We start from the raw sequence: 18,813 nt of genomic DNA, 5'->3' as shown, positions 1-18,813 counted from the left end.
GAAAAGGATTCAGACTCGGCAGCCAGAGCTGCTTTGGATGTCAACGCTGGTGATCAAACTAAGTACAATGAAACCAAATCACTGACCAGCAAGGATGAGAGTTCGACCCATAGCAGAGCCCGCTTCGAGCCGATTAAGCGTCGACTCTAGGGTTACACTTGCGCAGACGCGCAGCCAACTTTGATCTAGGTGGTTGTGTTTGAGTGTACTCAGAGCTTATAAGCCTCGCCGGTCGGCATTCATCTCTCCTCTAGAACGTTCCGTGATTGTCGAGATGTTGCAAGTCCAAGCGCTCTAGCCGCACGTCACAGTCGTGAATCGTGAATCGTGAATCGTGAATCGGGGTTGTCGACACAAGAACATTGCGGCAATCTGCGAATACCGACGAGAGGCGGAATGCCAAAGCAGCTGATCAGAAGCTTCCATCAGATAGAGCTAGAAAAAGGTACGTCAGGTGGACAAGTATCAAAGGTCAGTGAAAGCGTCTTAGAAAGCGACGCAATCGGCTCGTCCGCACTCACAGTATTGATCGTGTTCATCCTCGTCGAACTCATCGTCGTCATAGTCGAAATCGACCTCGTCGGCTTCTGGAAGCTCCTGCTCCGGGTAGTCGTTTCTGTAAAAGCCCTCGTCGTTGCTGTCCTCGTCTTCGCCTTCGTCGTAGCTTTCGAATCCGTCGTCCTCTACCTGCTCAATCTCGTCGTCGCTGTCCTCAAAGCCCTCAAGTGACGCAATCACTGCGTTGGGTCCAGCAAAATCGAGACCAGCGAACCAGTTGGGCGTCAGAGCAGCTGATTCCGGAGGCACCACCTCTCCGCCCAATACCCTGGGCAAAGCCATCGAGTCCGGAACAGCAGTATAGCCAGCCGCGGCACCCTTTTCTCGCCCAGCAACTTGCGCTGGTTGAAGACCTGTCTCTGCAGATCCTTGAGGGCCAGCTTTGGTTGGTAGCATGTCTCGATAGTATACATCGTATACATAGTCATCCTCATCATCCTCGTCGCCTTCTGCTCCCACTTGCAACGTGCCTGCTTCCGTAACAGGTCCGAAACCGGCCTCTTCACCTACATCTTCCTGCGAAGCGCCTTGAGCAATCTTGTCAAGATCCTGAGAGGGCTCAATATTGTTTGACCGCAGATAATCGCCGAGCAATTCGGCGAATTTGGCATCGAGGCCGGCCATCTGCTCATCGTGCTGTGCGGGCACTGCCTGCTTTGCCTGCTTTTCAGCCGTAGCTCTTGCGCGTGTCGATTTTTGTACAGGGCCTATGGACTCGGTCTCTGCATCAATGATACGTCCAAAGAGGGCCTCTGCCTCGTTTTCCTTCTTGGACCGGATCACGGGCGGCCCGACTGGCGTGTGCCAGGGACGGCTTGTCCCTGCGGTACTGGGCAATTTTCGGAGACTCGCTGAGCTTCCAGAACGTCTGAGACCTTTCCCAGCTGCATGATCCTTTGAGATGACTTTGAAGCGGATACCCAAAGGCGTGCTGCTGCGAGATCGACGATCCTTATCGCGGTCGATCTGCTCGGACGCGAGCGCCTTGAGCCTAGAAGTAGTTGTTGCCGCAGGCGATGCTTCTGTCGGTGCATTAAGCGAGGTCACCGAACTTCCGAGTGAACGATGGACACGCGACGTCGATGGACCGCTTGATTCATCGTCGTTGCTCCAAGATGATTCGAATCGCTGCTCAACGGCGGTTTGGCTAAGCGAAGGTGATGAGACGCTCTGAGCGAGTTTCGAAGGCATCAGAGGCTTGGTGCTTGGACCAACCGTGATCGACTTGGTTAGCGCCGAGATGCGTTGATGGAGCCTACGCGCTGCGATGGGGTCTGAGAACGACTGGAGCGATACGGTTTCCGCCAGACGAAAAACGCCGCGCTGCTTAGCTGTAGCTTCCGCATTCCTGTCTGGCGAGAAGTCTGGATCTGCATCATCATTTGGCAGTATCATAGACCTGCGCTTGTGTCTGCGCTCATTCTGCTTAATGATGAGGGCATCTACGGGATCTTGGTTGCGTTTTCTTTTGATTCTGAGAATCATCTGTACTCTGTGAGCGTCAGTATCGTCATCATTTTCGTGAGGTACAGGCGGACTCTCAGAGCCCTGGCATTGTGTGGCTAGAGATTCGAATGCAGTCGAAGATGCGGCATGCTCCGATTTCGGAGTCGCAGTACGAGCGACCGACATGATCGAGTTGGGAGCCAGCAGAGCCGGCTGCTTCAAAACCTGAGTATCAGGCCGTGATACCAGATACTGCGAAGGCACCGGGTGGTTTTCAAGGCACTCTCAACGTTTCCAGAGCACCGTAGCGGTCCATACGAGTTGATTTTGATTGGCAAAATCAGCCTCCGTCTGCCGCCCGTATCGTTGCAATCGTGGTTGGATGCTTGAAAGATGGCGGACAAATCGTGAATCACTCAGTTCTTCTCAACTTTTTTGGCTTGGGCCTCCACATCGGTTCACCGACTCGAGACTCGTGACTCGTGACTACGAGTTCGAGACACGGGATTCACGATTTGTTGCTTGATGTGAGAAACATCAAGGTATAACATTGAGGATAACAGCGCACCGCGCACAGCGTGGCCCACAATCGTGAATCGTGAATCGTGAATCGTGAATCGTGAATGATCAGATGACCTGTCACTTCGGTTGCTGTGCACAGCTTTCCCTGGTTGACGCAGCTTCTATAACTTATCGGTTATGTGTTTTCAGATTATGTGAGTTAGCGAGTAGTCTATGAGCTGGGTAAAGTCATCACATCTCAGCATCTCAGCTAGCTGGTGAGCGGGAGAAGAGAACATCGCGCGACAACAAGCCTTGACGAGGGCCGTAGAATGTGCCTTTCGTCTCGTTCCGAATCGCTCGGATTGATGGCCCCGAAGCTTGTCTGCAGCATGTTCAACGTCGTCGTGTGAATGGATGGTCTCTGGTGCGAGAGCAAAGCAGACAAGCGCTTCAGATCTCCCGTTGACTCGAAGCTGTGCAGCTACCTTTTTGGGCTGTGCAGCCAGCCACGAGCCAGCAGGACACCTCAAGAGTCGTCGCGTGCTCGTGTGCAAGCGCGCGGGCGTCGTACGTGCAGGTTTTGAGTTTTTTCTCTTGCAAAAAGTGTGGAGCAACACTCACAACAGACGACTTGACAGCTTGAAACCAACACTCGTGACTCGTGACTCGTGACTCGTAACTGCACCGTGGCATGCTCTTTCACTTGTGTCACGCTTTACTCCCTCACTTTCTTGCTTGCTTTCTTATCATCACACCTCCTCCATAACCATTGCTTTTGACGGCCAACTCACTGCAAAGCTGCTCCTCTTCTCCCTATTCTTCGTCCCTTTCGTCGTCGTCACCGTTGCTCGCTCAGCTCCTGTACAGTACAGTAGGTGGCAAAGGCTCACCTGAAACGATTTCATTGCCGGCTCGTGTCGGCTGTGTCTCATCTCACTGGCTGGCAGCTTCCTGCCGATCTTGGCTGGGCACCAATTTCTACCATCCTCCTGAACAATGAGTCGATACCACGGCGATGCTGCGCAACACAGCTATCACAGCTCGGCATGGGATCCATCACCTTACGGTGCTACCGAGTACGATCAGGTTGTGGAGATGATTTCGTCCAATCAAGCCCAGACAGTTCATCGCAACTCTGCAGGCGTGGGAGCCAACTCCAACGCCCACCGTCTCGCTCCGCCGGCATCCAACATAGGTGCTGACTCTCCCTCCATGTACACCGATCCCTACGAGGCCTTCAGTAGTGCACCTCCGCTTGATCACTCCGCATCAGCAGCCGCACGAGACTCGTACCTTCGACATGATCCATACGGTCCCGAAGATCGTGCCCTCACCGGCACCATCTTCCTTGACAGGACCGACACGCTGGCACCCAACGATAGTATCAGCAGCTACAACGTCCGCATCGGCAGAAATGTCGAGCGCGACCACGCCACCGTCTACACAGACACGAGCGCAGAAGACGCGCTGAGGGCGCAGCACATGCAACGCAACTCGACAGTATACCATGATCACTTGGAGAATCCTAGCAGCTACTACGATCAGCACCACACCGATCGCGACTATGCACATGCACGTTACGATTCCAGCGCAACCGAGCTGCCGCTCAAGAACCACGCCGAACCCATGGGCTACGCAGAGGACGAAGACGACGAAACAAAGCAGATTAGGCGCGGATCAGCAGCACTCTGGTCCAACCAGATCGAAGGCTCACATCCAGCAGCAGTAGACGAGGAAGCCAAAAGCGGCTTGCTGGGCAAGCTTTCCAGCTCGACGAGCCGACGTCTCGCAGGCGAAGAAAAGGTTCGGGATCAAATCGAGCGACGTCGACAGGGCATCGGACGACAGAGATGGCCATATGTATCGTGGGTGGTTGCTGTGGCGCTTGTGGTCGTCTTCGTCATCGAGTTAATCAAGGCCAACGCAGAGACTGGTCAAGCAGTGCAGACACGTCCGAGCATCAACCCCATGTTGGGACCTTCAGCTGAATTCATGATCTCGTTCGGTGCGCGCTTCGTGCCGTGCATGCGCAACGTTCCCGCACTGCCCACCTCGGAACAGCTTCCTTGCCTCAAGGACTCGACTTCAAGTTCGAACCTGTACTCTGCCGACCAGCTGTGCGCGATCTCGCAGATCTGTGGTCTGAAAGACGCCAACAATCCGAACCAAGGCTACCGCTTCGTCACGGCCATCTTTGTGCACGCCGGATTCGTACATATCTTTTTTAACCTTTTGGTGCAACTGACGCTGTGTGCGCAGATCGAGAAGCTGATCGGATCGATTGCGTACTTTATCGTCTACTTTGCCGGTGGTATTGGAGGGAATCTGCTGGGTGGAAACTTTGGGTTGATCGGACAGCCTGCGCTGGGTGCATCTGGTGCCATCTACACATGCATCAGCATTGAGCTCGTGGATTTGTGCTACAACTGGAAGTACGAGTATCGAGCCAAGATGCGACTGCTCATGTCGATTGGGTTCGCCATTCTTGGGCTTGCGCTCGGACTGTTGCCCGGGTTGGATAACTTCGCGCACATTGGCGGTTTCTGCGTTGGACTGCTGGGCGGTTTGATGTTTGCACCGTCTATTCATTCCAGTAAACGCCATAGAGTGGTGACGTGGGTGTTGAGGATTCTTGCGCTCGGCTTGTTGGTTGGCTTCTTTGCTGGCTTGGCCAGCAACTTTTACAATTCGCCCGATCCCACAAAAGCATGTACGTGGTGTAGGTACTTGAGCTGTTTGCCCATCTTCAACTCGTGCAAGGGCACCGGCCTAACCACGAGCAGTGCCAGTACCACTTGATCAGCATTAAAGATCAAGCCCGTCTTGTACTCATGACCAACAGACAATCACAAGCATGAATCTTTTCAATCCACGATCGTGAATCACGAATCTGTCCTGTACGCAGTTGGCCTGCTGACGTCACGCAGTTGACCATCACGTCCAGAACGTGTACAGACGCTTCGACAGATCGGACCAAACCAGCTGTGTGACTGCATCGAGGCAGCTTGCCAGCTCGCCAGCCTGCGCGCAGACACCTTGCATCTACTTTTGTTGCTCACACACATTCAAGCACCATGAGTTGTATCGGTCAAGTCCAGCATGTCAAGGGATATAGACAAAAACAGATAATCCACGGTAGTACAAGAAAGTGTCCGATCCATCAGCATCAACTGCGAACCATGCAAAGCAAATGCAATGAAAACCCGGTAAAGGTATATTATCTGAAAGCAACCAGTTCAAAGCATCGACCAAGCAGCAACGACAGCCCCACCGAGCGTCATGGCCGTAGCCAACCCCTTGCCACCCTGGAAGCTGGCCGAGGCAGAATTGGAATTACCGCCACCGGAGCCGGAACCGGAGCCGGAACCGGAACCGGTCTGCGAGGGCGCAGCAGTGGAAGCGCTAACCGTGCTGTTGACCGTCGCCGGCCCCGCGTGGGGTGTTGGCGTCGACACACCCACCGGGTTCTGCGCCAAACAGGTTGAAAAGGCATCGTTGATGGCTGAAGCCATGGGTTGTGGGGGAACCTTGACACTTGCATTTCCGGAAAAGCTGCACGAGTCGGCGTTAAAGTTGGTCACAACGTTGTACTGAGACATGGCCCACTCGAGTCGCTGTGCGGAAGTGCAGAAGGAGTAGTCGCCATAGGTACCCGACTCGCCGTCGGCCAAGATGGCTGCACAGGAACCGCCTTGTTCGGACAAGTAGGTACAGGCCTGACCTGTCAAGGTACCGATGATGCTGGGCGAGTTGAATGTGGCTGGGTTGAGCGCGCAGCTGAAGGCGTTGGATTCGACGCAGTTGCACAGCTGTGCATTGGGTGTTGGAGGAAGAACGGTGGATGCGGGGAAGTTGTTGGTGTTGCCCCGGCATGCTGCGTAGGCTGGCGAGCTAGACGAACCCGATGGAGCACTGGTCGGGGCCGAAGTGTTGGCAAACTCCCTCTTGAGCGCCTGCCAGTCGGATCGCGTGTTCACCGTGTTGCCCGAGACACTGACAAGTCCGTAATCGGGGCCAGTGTCCTGAGGAAAGTATGAGAAGGCGACACCACCGCTGAAAGTGTCGGTCATGGGGGCGGAGAAAAGCGCTGCGACTTCGGTCCAGGGACGGTTGTTGGTGCCGACATTCTCGACACAGCCAAACTCGGCGAGATAGGCTGGCACTGGCAGCGAGCTAAAGTCGCTAGTAAGCGTGTTGTAGCCGGATGCCGTGTATGAGCTGTTGCCGCACCACGAGTAGGAGTTGAGACCGTACAAGTCGACACTGGTGTCTGCACTACCACACGTAAGGTAGTAGGCGAGCATGTCTCGCCACTGGTTAACTCCGGAAGGACCGTCGGTGGAAGAGTAGGATACAAGCACGTTGGAGTTTTTAGAGCGGAGGTAGGCCTTGATGTCACGCACCGCCGCCTTGATGAAGGGAGCAGCATTGGCATTCGACGGTTGCGTGACGACCTCGTTTGCGATGTTGACCGCGAGGAGGTTGTCGTACCTGGAAAAGACGTCAATGGTTGATGCGTAGAGGTCAAGCAGACCAACATCCCAGCTGGGCTGTGCGCGGTTGATGGAGCCGTTGAGTGGGAGCGCGAGGTCGAGGATCACATAGATGCCAGCATTGCTGAATGATGACATGCACGCATCGTGATTGAGGCTCGAGTTGACCGAATAGACACGGACGGTGTTGATGCCGAGATCACGGAAGTTGGCAACGTCGCGTGTGCACGCGTCTGGAAGCGCGAGAGGATCAGTGAAGCTGTCGGGCTCTGGAAAGCCACCATTGTCATCGTTGGCAGCGGTGGACTCTGCTATGGGGGCAGCCTCCTGGTAGGCGACGCCTTTGATGTAGAATCGGTCGTTGCCCTGGTAGAGATACTTTCCTCGACGCGTGACCGATGCGATTGCAGCTGAAGGTTGAGCGAGCAAAGCTATTGAGGCGAGCAGAGCGAGGAGGAGACCCACTGGCCTGCGCTGAAGCGAGACGGCTCGAGCCATGATGTGTTGTCCTGTGGAAGTCTTTGACGAGGCGATCTGGAACTCGACTCGGTGAGCGACGACGAGCGGGGGATATGTATCGCTGCTACTGAAGAGAGGCCGAATCGTAGGCGCCGATCAGGATGTAGCGGCAATTTTGAGATGATGGAAGAGAAGGAGCAAGCGGATTCGAGGTGATGTTACGCGGGAGACCGGTTAGTCCGATGGCTGGTAGCAAGCGGTGCGTACGTGGACTTGACTCTTGATAGGCAAGCGAGTCTAGATGCCAAGAAAGCACATCTGAGACGTTACGAAAAGCTGTTTGGTCTCGACTAGCATCCCAAGGCAGCCGGGTGTTCCTTTAGGAACGGATCGGCCGTTCGCGTTGGCTGCAATAGAAGCGTCGACGGAAGAGAGGCGACCTGATTGGTGATTGTTTGCGCTCATCGACGCCACAACGCAATCGTGGATGTCAGATGATCCAAGTTGTGGCTTGGCTCGAAGAACTGCAGAGCACCCTTGGACGGGATGCGGGGGAATCCAAAGAAAATCCCACCAGACAGATCAGGTCTGCCAGATCTGCCAGGCAGATCAGGGTCCTGTCGCCGTCGCCTCCCTTTGCTTTCCATCGGAAGATGCGACGCAACCCCTGACAGCGTTTGTCCCTAACCGCGAGCTGCTCAGTGGAGGAGAGCTGTGTGGTGATTCTCTGGCCAGAAAATAAGTGGAATCGCTCTTCGCGTGCAACCATCACGCATGTTGGAAATCGTGAATACCTTTTTTCCGGCTCATGACAAGCGTAAAGCTCAGACACTCGTGGATTGTTCCGTTGTCCGAACCAGCTCAAGGAGTTGTTCGTGTACCGCCAACGCAAACTGTCTCCTTTTGTCAAATTGTCCGTCGATGGAATCAAAGCCTGTCGCGGTGGAAGCCGGTGATGCTTGTCGTGCGGAATCGAAGCCGACTCTCCTATCCCTCGAAGGGGTGAGTGACATGATCTCTTGGCGTTGAAGCAACCACTCCTTCTTCTTTGGTTGTGTGAGCACGAATTGCAGATGTCAGCATGCGGCCTGCCAAGAAGTTGTGTGGATCGGCTCATGGGGACAAGCGACGTGGCTGTGCCAGCGTTGAGTTTGCCTTGGCGTAGGCGAAAGGGGTGCTCAGTCGCAGGCGCAGTGCCTCTTGATTGCCGCTTCCAAGATCCCAGGGCAGGATGCATGGAGGGTGGAGAGGAGAAACCTTTCGTGTTGGAGTCTTGCCTCGGCATTTCACAGTTGTAGCTTGTGTTTTACAGTGTAGTGCTTGGCATGCAGCAGCTCGAGGTTCAGCTTCGAACATGTCCGCTTTTCCTGCTCTTCGAACCACCGTCGATCGGTCATGAGCTTCCGCGAGCCCGTAGCCCACGTACGCATCAGCCTAACACCGGTTTTCGGCTTTGGCTCGTGTGGCACAGTGTCTTTCTACGACTGAATCGTGAATTTAGCTTGCGATATCGATTTAAACCTGAAAATGCCATCGAACAAAACAGAAAAAAACTGGCATAAATGGTGTAAGAAAAAGGCTGCGAAAAGTCTGTTCGCTTCTCAATTCTTGAGCCACACGCTGCCACGAGACTGAGCTGGAACTGTCAAGTCGATGCTTATGCTCACACTATATCACATTGGCTTGCGGCACGGCGACGACTCGCACGAGACCGTGGCGCGTCACTCTGTCCCCTCGGCTGATGCATTCCCGACTTGAGGTCCTTGTTGATCCCATAAGCTGCAGCGAATACGACGAAAAACAAACAAACACCTGGAAGACAAAAACAAACACCAATGCACGGCTGCGTGGTTGCAACGCATGCTGCAGACACAAACAACAAGGATCAATGTAGAGTAACACGCCCTGCTGGCACCAAATAGCTACGGTGCTGCATGATCCAATCATCACCATGCAGCGTCGATCTCAAGCCCATCCTAAAAGTTAGCTCGCCCTCCGATATGGAAGGAACCTCACCGCGCGACAAGCAGCCGCCAGACGTGGTTCGTGACCTGAGAAGGAGGACCATGGATCGTCGTCTTACGAGCTGGAATTCGTGATCATATGTGTAGTCCAGATCGAGGCATCCAGGACAGGCCGTCTGTACCCCTTTGATGAATCTAAATCCCCGAGAAAGCCGGCGGCCTCTTCAACCGCACAGGTCTGGCTGGCTCTTAGCCAACATTGCTGTCATTTGCCGACTCGTGCGGCGAGACTCATCTTGCCTCGACACACAGCATGTTATCGGCGCACGTGAAGGATGCCTACACGGACTGGTTTGATTCAGCGTCGTGTCCGCTTCGAGGTATTCAAGCCGATGACTTGCGCTCATTGGACGATGGCGGCGGCAGCCAGCCATCTAGGCGGGGAGGTGGGCATCGGTAAGATTAGAATAGGAGCTGGTGTTGTCCTTCACTCATGACTGGGGGACCTGAGAGCCACTTGGACAACCATCTTTCTACCGTCGTTGCTTGCTCTGATGGGGTGGCATCCTTGCTTGCGTCACAGAGTTGTAGCAAGGATCTTGGCTACGGACGGCCAAGCAGCGCCAAGACGAGACAGCCAAAGTCCAAGTTCAAATTCGTCCAAAGTGTCGACGCATTCCCGACGGTTTTTGAATTACTCGCAGCAAAGCCTTCCAAGCAACTCACGCGCTGAAGCCATTCACGAGATTCGTGATTCGTGATTCGTGATTCGTGACTGACGCTGCAGAGTTCACATGTCTGTGTTTGGACTGCTCGGGTTCCGCTGCAATGATAGACATCTCACACACCGAACGTCCAGAGAGCCATGCTTTGGCTTGGTGGGCCGGATAGGCATCCGTGAACGATCACGGTGGATCGAACAAGAGGCGGCGCTTGCCATCAGCGAGACTCACGAGTCGGTGTGCGGTGTTTGCAGAGCTGTTTGGGGTTCAGCTTCATGTGCTACGAGACACGGAGCACATCAGCAACTTGTTCTCACACAGCACCAGACGGCGTAACTTAGTCGAATGCAATTCACGAAGTATAAATGAATGAAATCTTACAGCCGTGAAATTTGAATCACGAAGAATGGAATAAATACAAACAAGCGAGCCAATTTTAGACAAATAACCTCGAAACAACGTCGTGTTCGTGGTTCTTTCCGAGCCGCGACCATCTTGATGGGGTTTCATCTTAGCACTAGAGCAGAGAGGTTGGGCGTCGATCGGCGCTGCTGCGACAAGGTTCGTCCGTTCAACCGATCTGAACTGGCATGAGGGTTGGCTCGGTGTGCAACTCCGTGTACTGTTCTCACCGAGCCGTCCCCGCCAGCGCTCGCCAGCGTTTGTGCAGATGCTCTGCGTTTGATGTTTCTTTGCCTGCCTGTCGGCTGCCACCTTGCAGCGAAAAGCGCTCTGCTGGCTAATGGTTGCATGGTTATCTGGCCAGCCAAAATCCCATAGCCCCTGAAATTACGTCGCGCACCACTTGGTTGCCACACACCGACGACAGCATGGTCGATCGATTCTGCCTAAGGAGTGCTGCTGTCGAGTGTTACAGCGTCGTCGTCGTCGTCGTCGTCGTCGTCGTCGTCGCATAGACCACTGTTCAATGAGGGAATCACAGTGGAAAACGATCAGAATCGAATCGAAGCACGATTGACGTTCTCAGATGCGTCAAAGCCAAACTTTGAAGGAGATGGGATCACGCAGCCGACAACCCTTTTTTTTTTTTCTGGAAATCGTGAATGTTTTTGTCTTGTTTTTCTCTTCTCTTGCCTCTGCTCTGATGATGTGATGGTGATTGGAAGGGATTCACCATTCACGATTTTCGCGATTCGTGGTTAAACTTGTTCGTGATCGTGATTGAGCTACGAAATTTTGTGAAATGAAATAAACACACCGACGCGCACTGCGTGCATTCGCTCGGCGAGGCCACTACAGCCCAGACTCACGTATGCTTGGCTTTGTTTGGCTTTTGGCTTTCGCCGGGCTGTGCTGCTCTGTGCTGCGCTGTGCTGCGCTGTGCTGGCTGCGCTGTACTGTGCTGTGGAATTCCTTGCACTTCCCGCCTGGATCTGCCGGGTTAGCGAGAGGGGCGTTTGAGGGGTGTCGCCTTTGCTCTAGTGCCTTGCCCCTTTCTTTCTTTGGCTCGGGTCTCAGTGTCAGTGGCTCAGAAGTGTGGCAAGACGAGCTGCAATCTGCGCATCAGCTTCGATTCGCTGTCATTTGTGTGTGGCTCTGTCTGGCTGTTGACACTGCCTTTGCGTACGCCTCGTCTGCGCTTTGGAATCACGCCGCTGTCTCCAGGATCCTTTGATTGAGACCGCACGTTTGCCCTTTTTTTTGGCTGCTCTCCGCGCTGCTGTTGCTCTTGAGCCATCTCCCAACTGACTCCTTTTCCTCGTCGATGCTGTCGCTCGCTGCCTCTTTCCCATCCTTCGCTCCACTCGACCTTGTTCAGTTGGGCAGATCTACGTATTCACCGTCTTCATTCTTTCCTCCTCGACCAACCCTGATCTACCATCTTCCGACGTTTCGTGCTGTTCCTTCCGTTCCTTCCGTTCCTTCCGTTCCTTCCGCCTAGCCATTTTCGCCATCCGCGATCAGAGGCTCAACTCAAAGGTCGAGGCGACAAGAGAACAACACGTACACGCTCTAGACACTGTCATTGGTCATTAGCATCTCATCGACCTCTGCTAGTCTGCTCTCTCAGAGCATCAGACATACGCTCGCCATTTGCACCGCCGTCTCTTCGACTTTTATCACTCGTATTCACGACACGACCTTTACCTATCATCCACTCGCATCAACGCACAGATTAGCTCCGTCCCTCACTGGTATCACATGTCCTTTGATAGGCTCGCAACCATTCCCTATTGAGCCTTGACCTTTCAAACCTTGCTACTACCAGCTCTTCCTCGCTACGCCACCTTCCATATCGCATACTTCGGCCATCGTTGCCAGCTTTCCACTTACACACACAAACTCTTTGCACGGGATGTCGTCCCATCACGGCGCTGGCGGTCCTCCGCACCAGCAGCCACCGACCAATCCGTTCGCCGGTGCTGCTTTCCACGAGGATCAAGGCAGCGAAGCCAGCTACTTTCCCAACGAACGCAGAGACACGTATGCTTCGGAACGTTCCGACGGTGAGCTTATCCCCGGTCACGGCTACGACGCTGACTCTTACGAGGGCGCCAACTACAAGGAAAGCTATGCCTATTCTACCGAATCCGCCCAGCGTGGTTACGCTCAGGGCCCCGGTAGCCAGTTTGGTCAGGCGTCTTACGCTCCCTCGGGCATATCGAGCCCTTACCCTGACGCAGGCGCCGGTGGTGGATACCGTCAGCGCGAGCCCTATCCCGCATGGACCGCCGAGCACAATATCCCGCTCTCCAAAGAGGAGATTGAAGATATTTTCATCGATCTGGCCAACAAGTTTGGCTTCCAGCGCGACAACATGCGCAACATGTATGACCACCTCATGATCATGCTCGACTCGCGTTCCAGTCGCATGACCCCACAGCAGGCGCTCATGACCATCCACGCAGACTACATTGGCGGCGAGCATGCAAACTACCGCAAGTGGTACTTTGCTGCTCAGCTCGACCTCGACGACGCCATCGGCAAGGTGCAGAACCCCGGCCTTGCCCGTGCCGCAAGCATGGCCAACCGTGGCCGCAATGCCGGCAGCGCCGCCGCCAAATTGCAGTCGGCCAGCGCAAAGTCACTCCAGACCGCCTCGGCCCGCTGGCGAGACGCCATGCTCAAGATGGGCGACTACGACCGCACCCGTCAGGTCGCGCTCTACCTGCTCTGCTGGGGTGAAGGTGGCCAGGTTCGATTCGTGCCCGAGTGTCTCTGCTTTATCTTCAAGTGTGCCGACGATTACTACCGCTCGCCCGAGTGCCAGAACCGCATGGAGCCCGTGCCCGAAGGCCTCTACCTTCGTGCCGTCGTCAAGCCTCTCTACCGCTTCCTGCGCGACCAGGTCTTCGAGGTCGTCGATGGCAAGTTTGTCAAGAAGGAAAAGGACCACGACAAGATCATTGGCTACGACGACGTCAATCAGCTCTTCTGGTACCCCGAGGGCATCGGCAGGATTATCCTCAACGACAAGACGCGCCTCGTTGACGTGCCTCCAAGCCAGCGCTTCATGAAGTTTGACAAGATCGACTGGGCCCGTGTCTTTTTCAAGACCTACAAGGAGAAGCGTTCCTTCTTCCACCTTCTCGTCAACTTCAACCGTATCTGGATTCTTCACATCTCGGTCTTCTTCTATTACACGGCTTACAACGCTCCCAAGGTCTACGCCCGCTCACGTAATCCCACCACCGCAGAGTCGCTCTCGGCCGCCGGTCTCGGTGGTGCCATCTCGTCCTTCATCATGATTGCCGCCACCATGGCCGAGTTCTCGTACATTCCTACCACTTGGAACAACACGAGCCATCTCATGCGCCGCATGATCTTCCTCGCCATCTGTCTCGCTCTCACCATCGCTCCTGCCGTCTACATTTTTGGCTTCAACAACAAGGGCAACGTTGCCAACATTGTCGCCATCGTTCACCTCGCCGTCGCCGGATGCATCACTGCCCTTTTCTCGGTTGTTCCCTCGGGCCGCATGTTTGGCGATCGTGTTGCAGGCAAGGCGCGCAAGTACCTGGCCAATCAGACCTTTACGGCTTCGTACGCCCCTCTGGTCAAGAGCCACCGTGCCGTCTCGATCCTCCTCTGGGTGCTCGTATTTGGATGCAAGCTCACCGAGTCATACTTTTTCCTGACTCTCTCGTTCCGCGATCCTCTCGCCGTCATGATCACCATGAAGGTGCAGGGATGCAGCGACAAGTACTTTGGTAGCGCGCTTTGTGCCAACCAGCCCGCCTTTGCCTTGACCTTTATGACTATCATGGATCTCTGCCTTTTCTTCCTCGACACGTTCCTGTGGTACGTCATCTGGAACACGGTCTTCTCCATCGGCTGGTCCTTCCACATGGGTCTGTCCATCTGGACGCCCTGGTCTGACATCTTCCAGCGATTGCCCAAGCGCATCTACGCCAAGCTGCTAGCCACCGCCGATATGGAGATCAAGTACAAACCCAAGGTGCTTGTCTCGCAGGTCTGGAACGCCGTCATCATCTCCATGTACCGTGAGCACTTGCTCTCGATTGACCACGTCCAGAAGCTGCTATACCACCAGGTGCCCGCCGGCGAAAACGGAAAGCGCACTCTTCGTGCCCCCACCTTCTTCATCAGCCAGACCGACAAGGGCATCAAGCCCGAATTCTTCCCCAAGGGCTCCGAGGCTGAACGTCGAATCAGCTTCTTTGCCCAGTCGCTCACCACTGCCCTCCCCGAGCCGCTGCCCATCGACGCCATGCCCACCTTTACCGTGCTAGTGCCCCACTACTCCGAGAAGATCCTGCTCTCGCTCCGTGAAATTATTCGCGAGGAGGACCAGAACACGCGTGTCACGCTGCTCGAATACCTCAAACAGCTTCACCCTGTGGAATGGGACAACTTTGTCAAAGACACCAAGATCCTGGCCGAAGAGTCGCAAGGCTTTGGCGGCAACTCGCCCTTTGGCGGTGATAGCGACGAGAAATCTGGCACCAAAAACTCGGCCAAGGCGGACGATCTGCCCTTCTACTGCATCGGTTTCAAGTCGGCTGCGCCCGAGTACACGCTACGAACGCGTATCTGGTCGTCGCTGCGTGCTCAGACGCTCTACCGTACCGTGTCCGGATTCATGAACTATTCCAAGGCCATCAAGCTGCTCTACCGTGTCGAGAACCCCGAGGTGGTTCAACTGTTTGGCGGCAACACCGAGAAGCTTGAGCGTGAGCTTGAACGCATGTCGCGCCGCAAGTTCAAGTTTGTCATCTCCATGCAGCGATACTCAAAGTTTAACAAGGAAGAACAGGAGAATGCCGAGTTCTTGCTCCGTGCTTACCCCGACTTGCAGATTGCCTATCTCGACGAGGAGGCTCCCCGCAAGGAAGGTGGCGAGTCACGCTGGTTCTCTGCTCTTGTCGACGGTCACTCGGAGATTCTGCCCAACGGCAAGCGTCGCCCCAAGTTCCGCGTTGAGCTGCCCGGTAACCCTATTCTCGGAGATGGCAAGTCGGACAACCAGAACCACGCCATCATCTTCAACCGCGGCGAGTACGTACAGCTTATCGATGCCAACCAGGACAACTATCTCGAGGAGTGTCTCAAGGTGCGCAGCGTGCTTGGCGAGTTTGAGTCCTTCAACGTCTCGAACCAGAACCCGTACGGATCCGGTCATCAGGAGTTTGCCAAGGCACCCGTCGCCATTCTCGGTGCACGAGAGTACATTTTCTCTGAGAACATTGGCATCCTCGGTGACGTTGCTGCCGGTAAGGAACAGACGTTCGGTACCATGGCCGGTCGTGGTCTTGCACAGATTGGCGGTAAGCTGCACTACGGTCACCCCGATTTCCTCAACACCATCTTCATGACCACTCGCGGCGGTGTGTCCAAGGCGCAAAAGGGTCTCCACTTGAACGAAGATATCTATGCCGGTATGACCGCTTTTGGTCGAGGTGGCCGCATCAAGCACGTCGAGTACTACCAGTGCGGTAAGGGCCGTGATCTCGGTTTCGGAACCATCTTGAACTTCACCACCAAGCTTGGAAACGGAATGGGCGAGCAAATGCTGTCGCGAGAGTACTACTACCTCGGCACGCAGCTACCCGCCGATCGTTTCCTCACGTTCTACTACGGTCACCCCGGTTTCCACATCAACAACATTCTCGTCATCCTCTCGGTGCAGCTCTTCATGTTCACCATGGTGTTCATCGGCACGCTCAACTCGCAGTTGCGCGTATGCGCTACCACCAACAGCGAGTACATCGTGGGTACCGGCGGTTGCTACTATCTTAACCCGGTCTTCCTCTGGATCAAGCGTACCATCATCAGCATCTTCCTCGTCTTTATGATTGCCTTCTTGCCGCTCTTCTTGCAGGAGCTCTCGGAGCGTGGCGCCATCTCGGCCTTTATCCGTTTGGCGAAGCACTTTATGAGTCTCAGTCCGATCTTCGAGGTGTTCTCGACCATGATTTACTCGCACTCGATCATCAGCAATTTGACCTTTGGCGGTGCGCGTTACATTGCCACCGGAAGAGGTTTCGCCACTACGCGTCAAAGCTTTGCACTGCTCTACAGCCGATTCGCTGGACCGTCGATCTACTCTGGGATGCGTCTGCTGCTGTTGCTGCTTTACATCACGCTCACGCTCTGGATCCCACACCTGATCTACTTCTGGATCTCGATCTTGGCACTCTGCGTCGCTCCCTTCCTCTTCAACCCTCATCAGTTCTCTGCTTCTGACTTTATCATCGACTATCGCGAGTTCCTTCGCTGGATGTCGCGTGGTAACAGCCGCAGTCACGCCAACTCGTGGATCGGCTACTGCCGTCTAAGCCGAACCAAGGTGACTGGTTACAAGAAGAAGCGTCTTGGACACCCCAGCGAAAAGTTGGCCGGCGACGTTCCTCGTGCTGGCTGGAGGACCATCCTGTTTGCCGAGGTCATCTTCCCCATCTGCCTTGCCGTCATCTTTGTGGTCGCCTATGCTTTCGTCAAGAGTTTCCATCAGACCGGAGACCCGCCTCAGGGTGCTATTGTGCGTATCGCCATTATCGCGCTGGGTCCCATTGTATGGAACGCCGCCATCTTGTTGGTGCTCTTCTTGATCAGCATGTTCCTTGGCCCTGCGCTCAACAACTGCTGTGCCAAATTCGGATCAATCATGGCTTCGATCGCCCACGTGCTCGCCGTTGTAGGTGTCATTGTTGCCTTTGAGTTCCTGTGGTTCCTCGAGCTGTGGAATGCCTCGCACGCGGTGCTGGGTGTCATCGCGGTGATCGCTATCCAGCGAGCCATTTTCAAGATCTTGATCGCCTTGGTTCTCTCGCGAGAGCTCAAGCACGACGAGACAAACCGCGCTTGGTGGACGGGTCGATGGTATGGCCGTGGTCTTGGCGGGCATGCGTTCAGCCAGCCGGCGCGAGAATTTGTGGTCAAGATCATCGAGATGTCGCTCTTTTCGGCCGATTTCTTGACAGCGCACATTCTGTTGTTTGGTCTGTCGCTGCCATGCCTCATTCCGTACTTTGACAAGCTGCACTCGACGGCGCTCTTCTGGCTGCGACCATCGAAGCAGATTCATGCGCCCATCTTCTCGCTTCGTCAGCGCAAGCAGCGAAGGTCGATCGTATGGCGATACTTGATCCTGTTCATTTTCGCCTACGCGATCTTTTTGGCATTGATCATCTTGCCGGCGGTCTTCTCGTCGACGATCAAGCTGAACTGTTCGTTCTGCAAGTCGCTCTAAGCGCCGTCGCCAACGACGTAAATCCGAAGCTGCGATCGTCGTAGCACAGTCAAAATTTCAGCATTTGTTGCCGCCTCTCGAACTGTCGTCTCCTGCATACCTTCTCACATTCGTTGTCCCAATTGCCCATCTGCCTCCATGGTCGCGAACATTCGCGATTGTCGCCTCCTTACCCCATAGAGACGTTAAACAGGAGAGGCTGTCGACCAAGTCACTTGGCCGACTTGCTGGCCACCATGGCTAGAATCATGGGTCGGCTACTGCTTCGCATCTCTGCGTCTCTCCTGTTCCCTGTTGCCCTCTCCTACTGTCAAATAAGTTAGTTCTCTCCATGCCACTCTTCTTGTCCCTATTTCTCAGTCTCTCCCACCTCACTTTTGCATCATTGCTTTTTGCACAAAGCATCAACTGAATGGACCATTTTCTGATTCGAAACAAAATTGCTGGCATTCGCGATGCTTATGCTTACTCTGAGTGGTTGTGCTTGCGAAGTCTGGAGTTAGAAAGGGACGATCTATTGTCGATTCTCAAGATACCGCTCTGAAATTCAGATGGCGTCCAATGAGGGTCACGCAAGAGAGGGTCAGCTGGTCGCGTCGACGCGCTGGTGAGTTGTGTATTGGCACGTGGAGTGTGAAGTTGTGTTGGAATTGATTTTCTGGCTTGCAGATGGTGCATCTAGACACGCACCACTCGTGACTGTGGACGCACAACGAGAGTGACGCGCTGTTTGCATTTTTCGAGATGAGTGACATTTCGACGATCGTGAATCACGGAATGATAGTCCCTCTGGATCACGGTGCTCGACGTGCGATCCACTCGTCACCAATGCCACCACCACCACCAGCACCTTTATCACCAGTATCAACAGCGCAACTGTCGCTGAAGGGGCTCTGTCACTCACGAAACCCGCCGCAGAGTTGCTTTGGCCGTCTTTGTTTACGCTTTTGCACGTCCATCCGTCTTCTATCGTTCAAGCCGCTTCGATCGAG

The 18,813-nt window shown here is 54.6% G+C and overlaps 4 protein-coding genes across 4 annotated transcripts; 2 read left to right on the top strand and 2 right to left on the bottom strand.

Moving 5' to 3' along the window:
- Positions 1-412: 412 nt before the first annotated feature.
- On the bottom strand, positions 413-2,190 carry UMAG_11137 (uncharacterized protein; the record flags this gene model as incomplete). The annotated part of the gene is made up of 2 exons (XM_011389713.1): positions 413-435; positions 522-2,190. The coding sequence occupies 2 exons, from the start codon at positions 2,188-2,190 to the stop codon at positions 413-415; spliced, it is 1,692 nt and encodes a 563-aa protein (XP_011388015.1).
- Positions 2,191-3,504: 1,314 nt separating this feature from the next.
- UMAG_01641 (uncharacterized protein) lies at positions 3,505-5,307 on the top strand (the record flags this gene model as incomplete). Its single annotated transcript, XM_011389326.1, has 1 exon — positions 3,505-5,307. The coding sequence occupies one exon, from the start codon at positions 3,505-3,507 to the stop codon at positions 5,305-5,307; it is 1,803 nt and encodes a 600-aa protein (XP_011387628.1).
- A 437-nt stretch (positions 5,308-5,744) lies between these two features.
- On the bottom strand, positions 5,745-7,499 carry UMAG_01640 (uncharacterized protein; the record flags this gene model as incomplete). The annotated part of the gene is made up of 1 exon (XM_011389325.1): positions 5,745-7,499. One exon carries the CDS (start codon positions 7,497-7,499, stop codon positions 5,745-5,747), a length of 1,755 nt encoding a protein of 584 aa, XP_011387627.1.
- A 4,964-nt stretch (positions 7,500-12,463) lies between these two features.
- On the top strand, positions 12,464-17,821 carry UMAG_01639 (putative 1,3-beta-glucan synthase; the record flags this gene model as incomplete). The annotated part of the gene is made up of 1 exon (XM_011389324.1): positions 12,464-17,821. One exon carries the CDS (start codon positions 12,464-12,466, stop codon positions 17,819-17,821), a length of 5,358 nt encoding a protein of 1,785 aa, XP_011387626.1.
- Between the last annotated feature and the right edge of the window lie 992 nt (positions 17,822-18,813).

Source organism: Mycosarcoma maydis, chromosome 3, assembly GCF_000328475.2.
Source record: "Mycosarcoma maydis chromosome 3, whole genome shotgun sequence".
Taxonomy (NCBI): domain Eukaryota; kingdom Fungi; phylum Basidiomycota; class Ustilaginomycetes; order Ustilaginales; genus Mycosarcoma; species Mycosarcoma maydis.
Note: the sequence above shows the minus strand (reverse complement) of the source record. Positions and strands in the feature narration are given on the sequence as shown.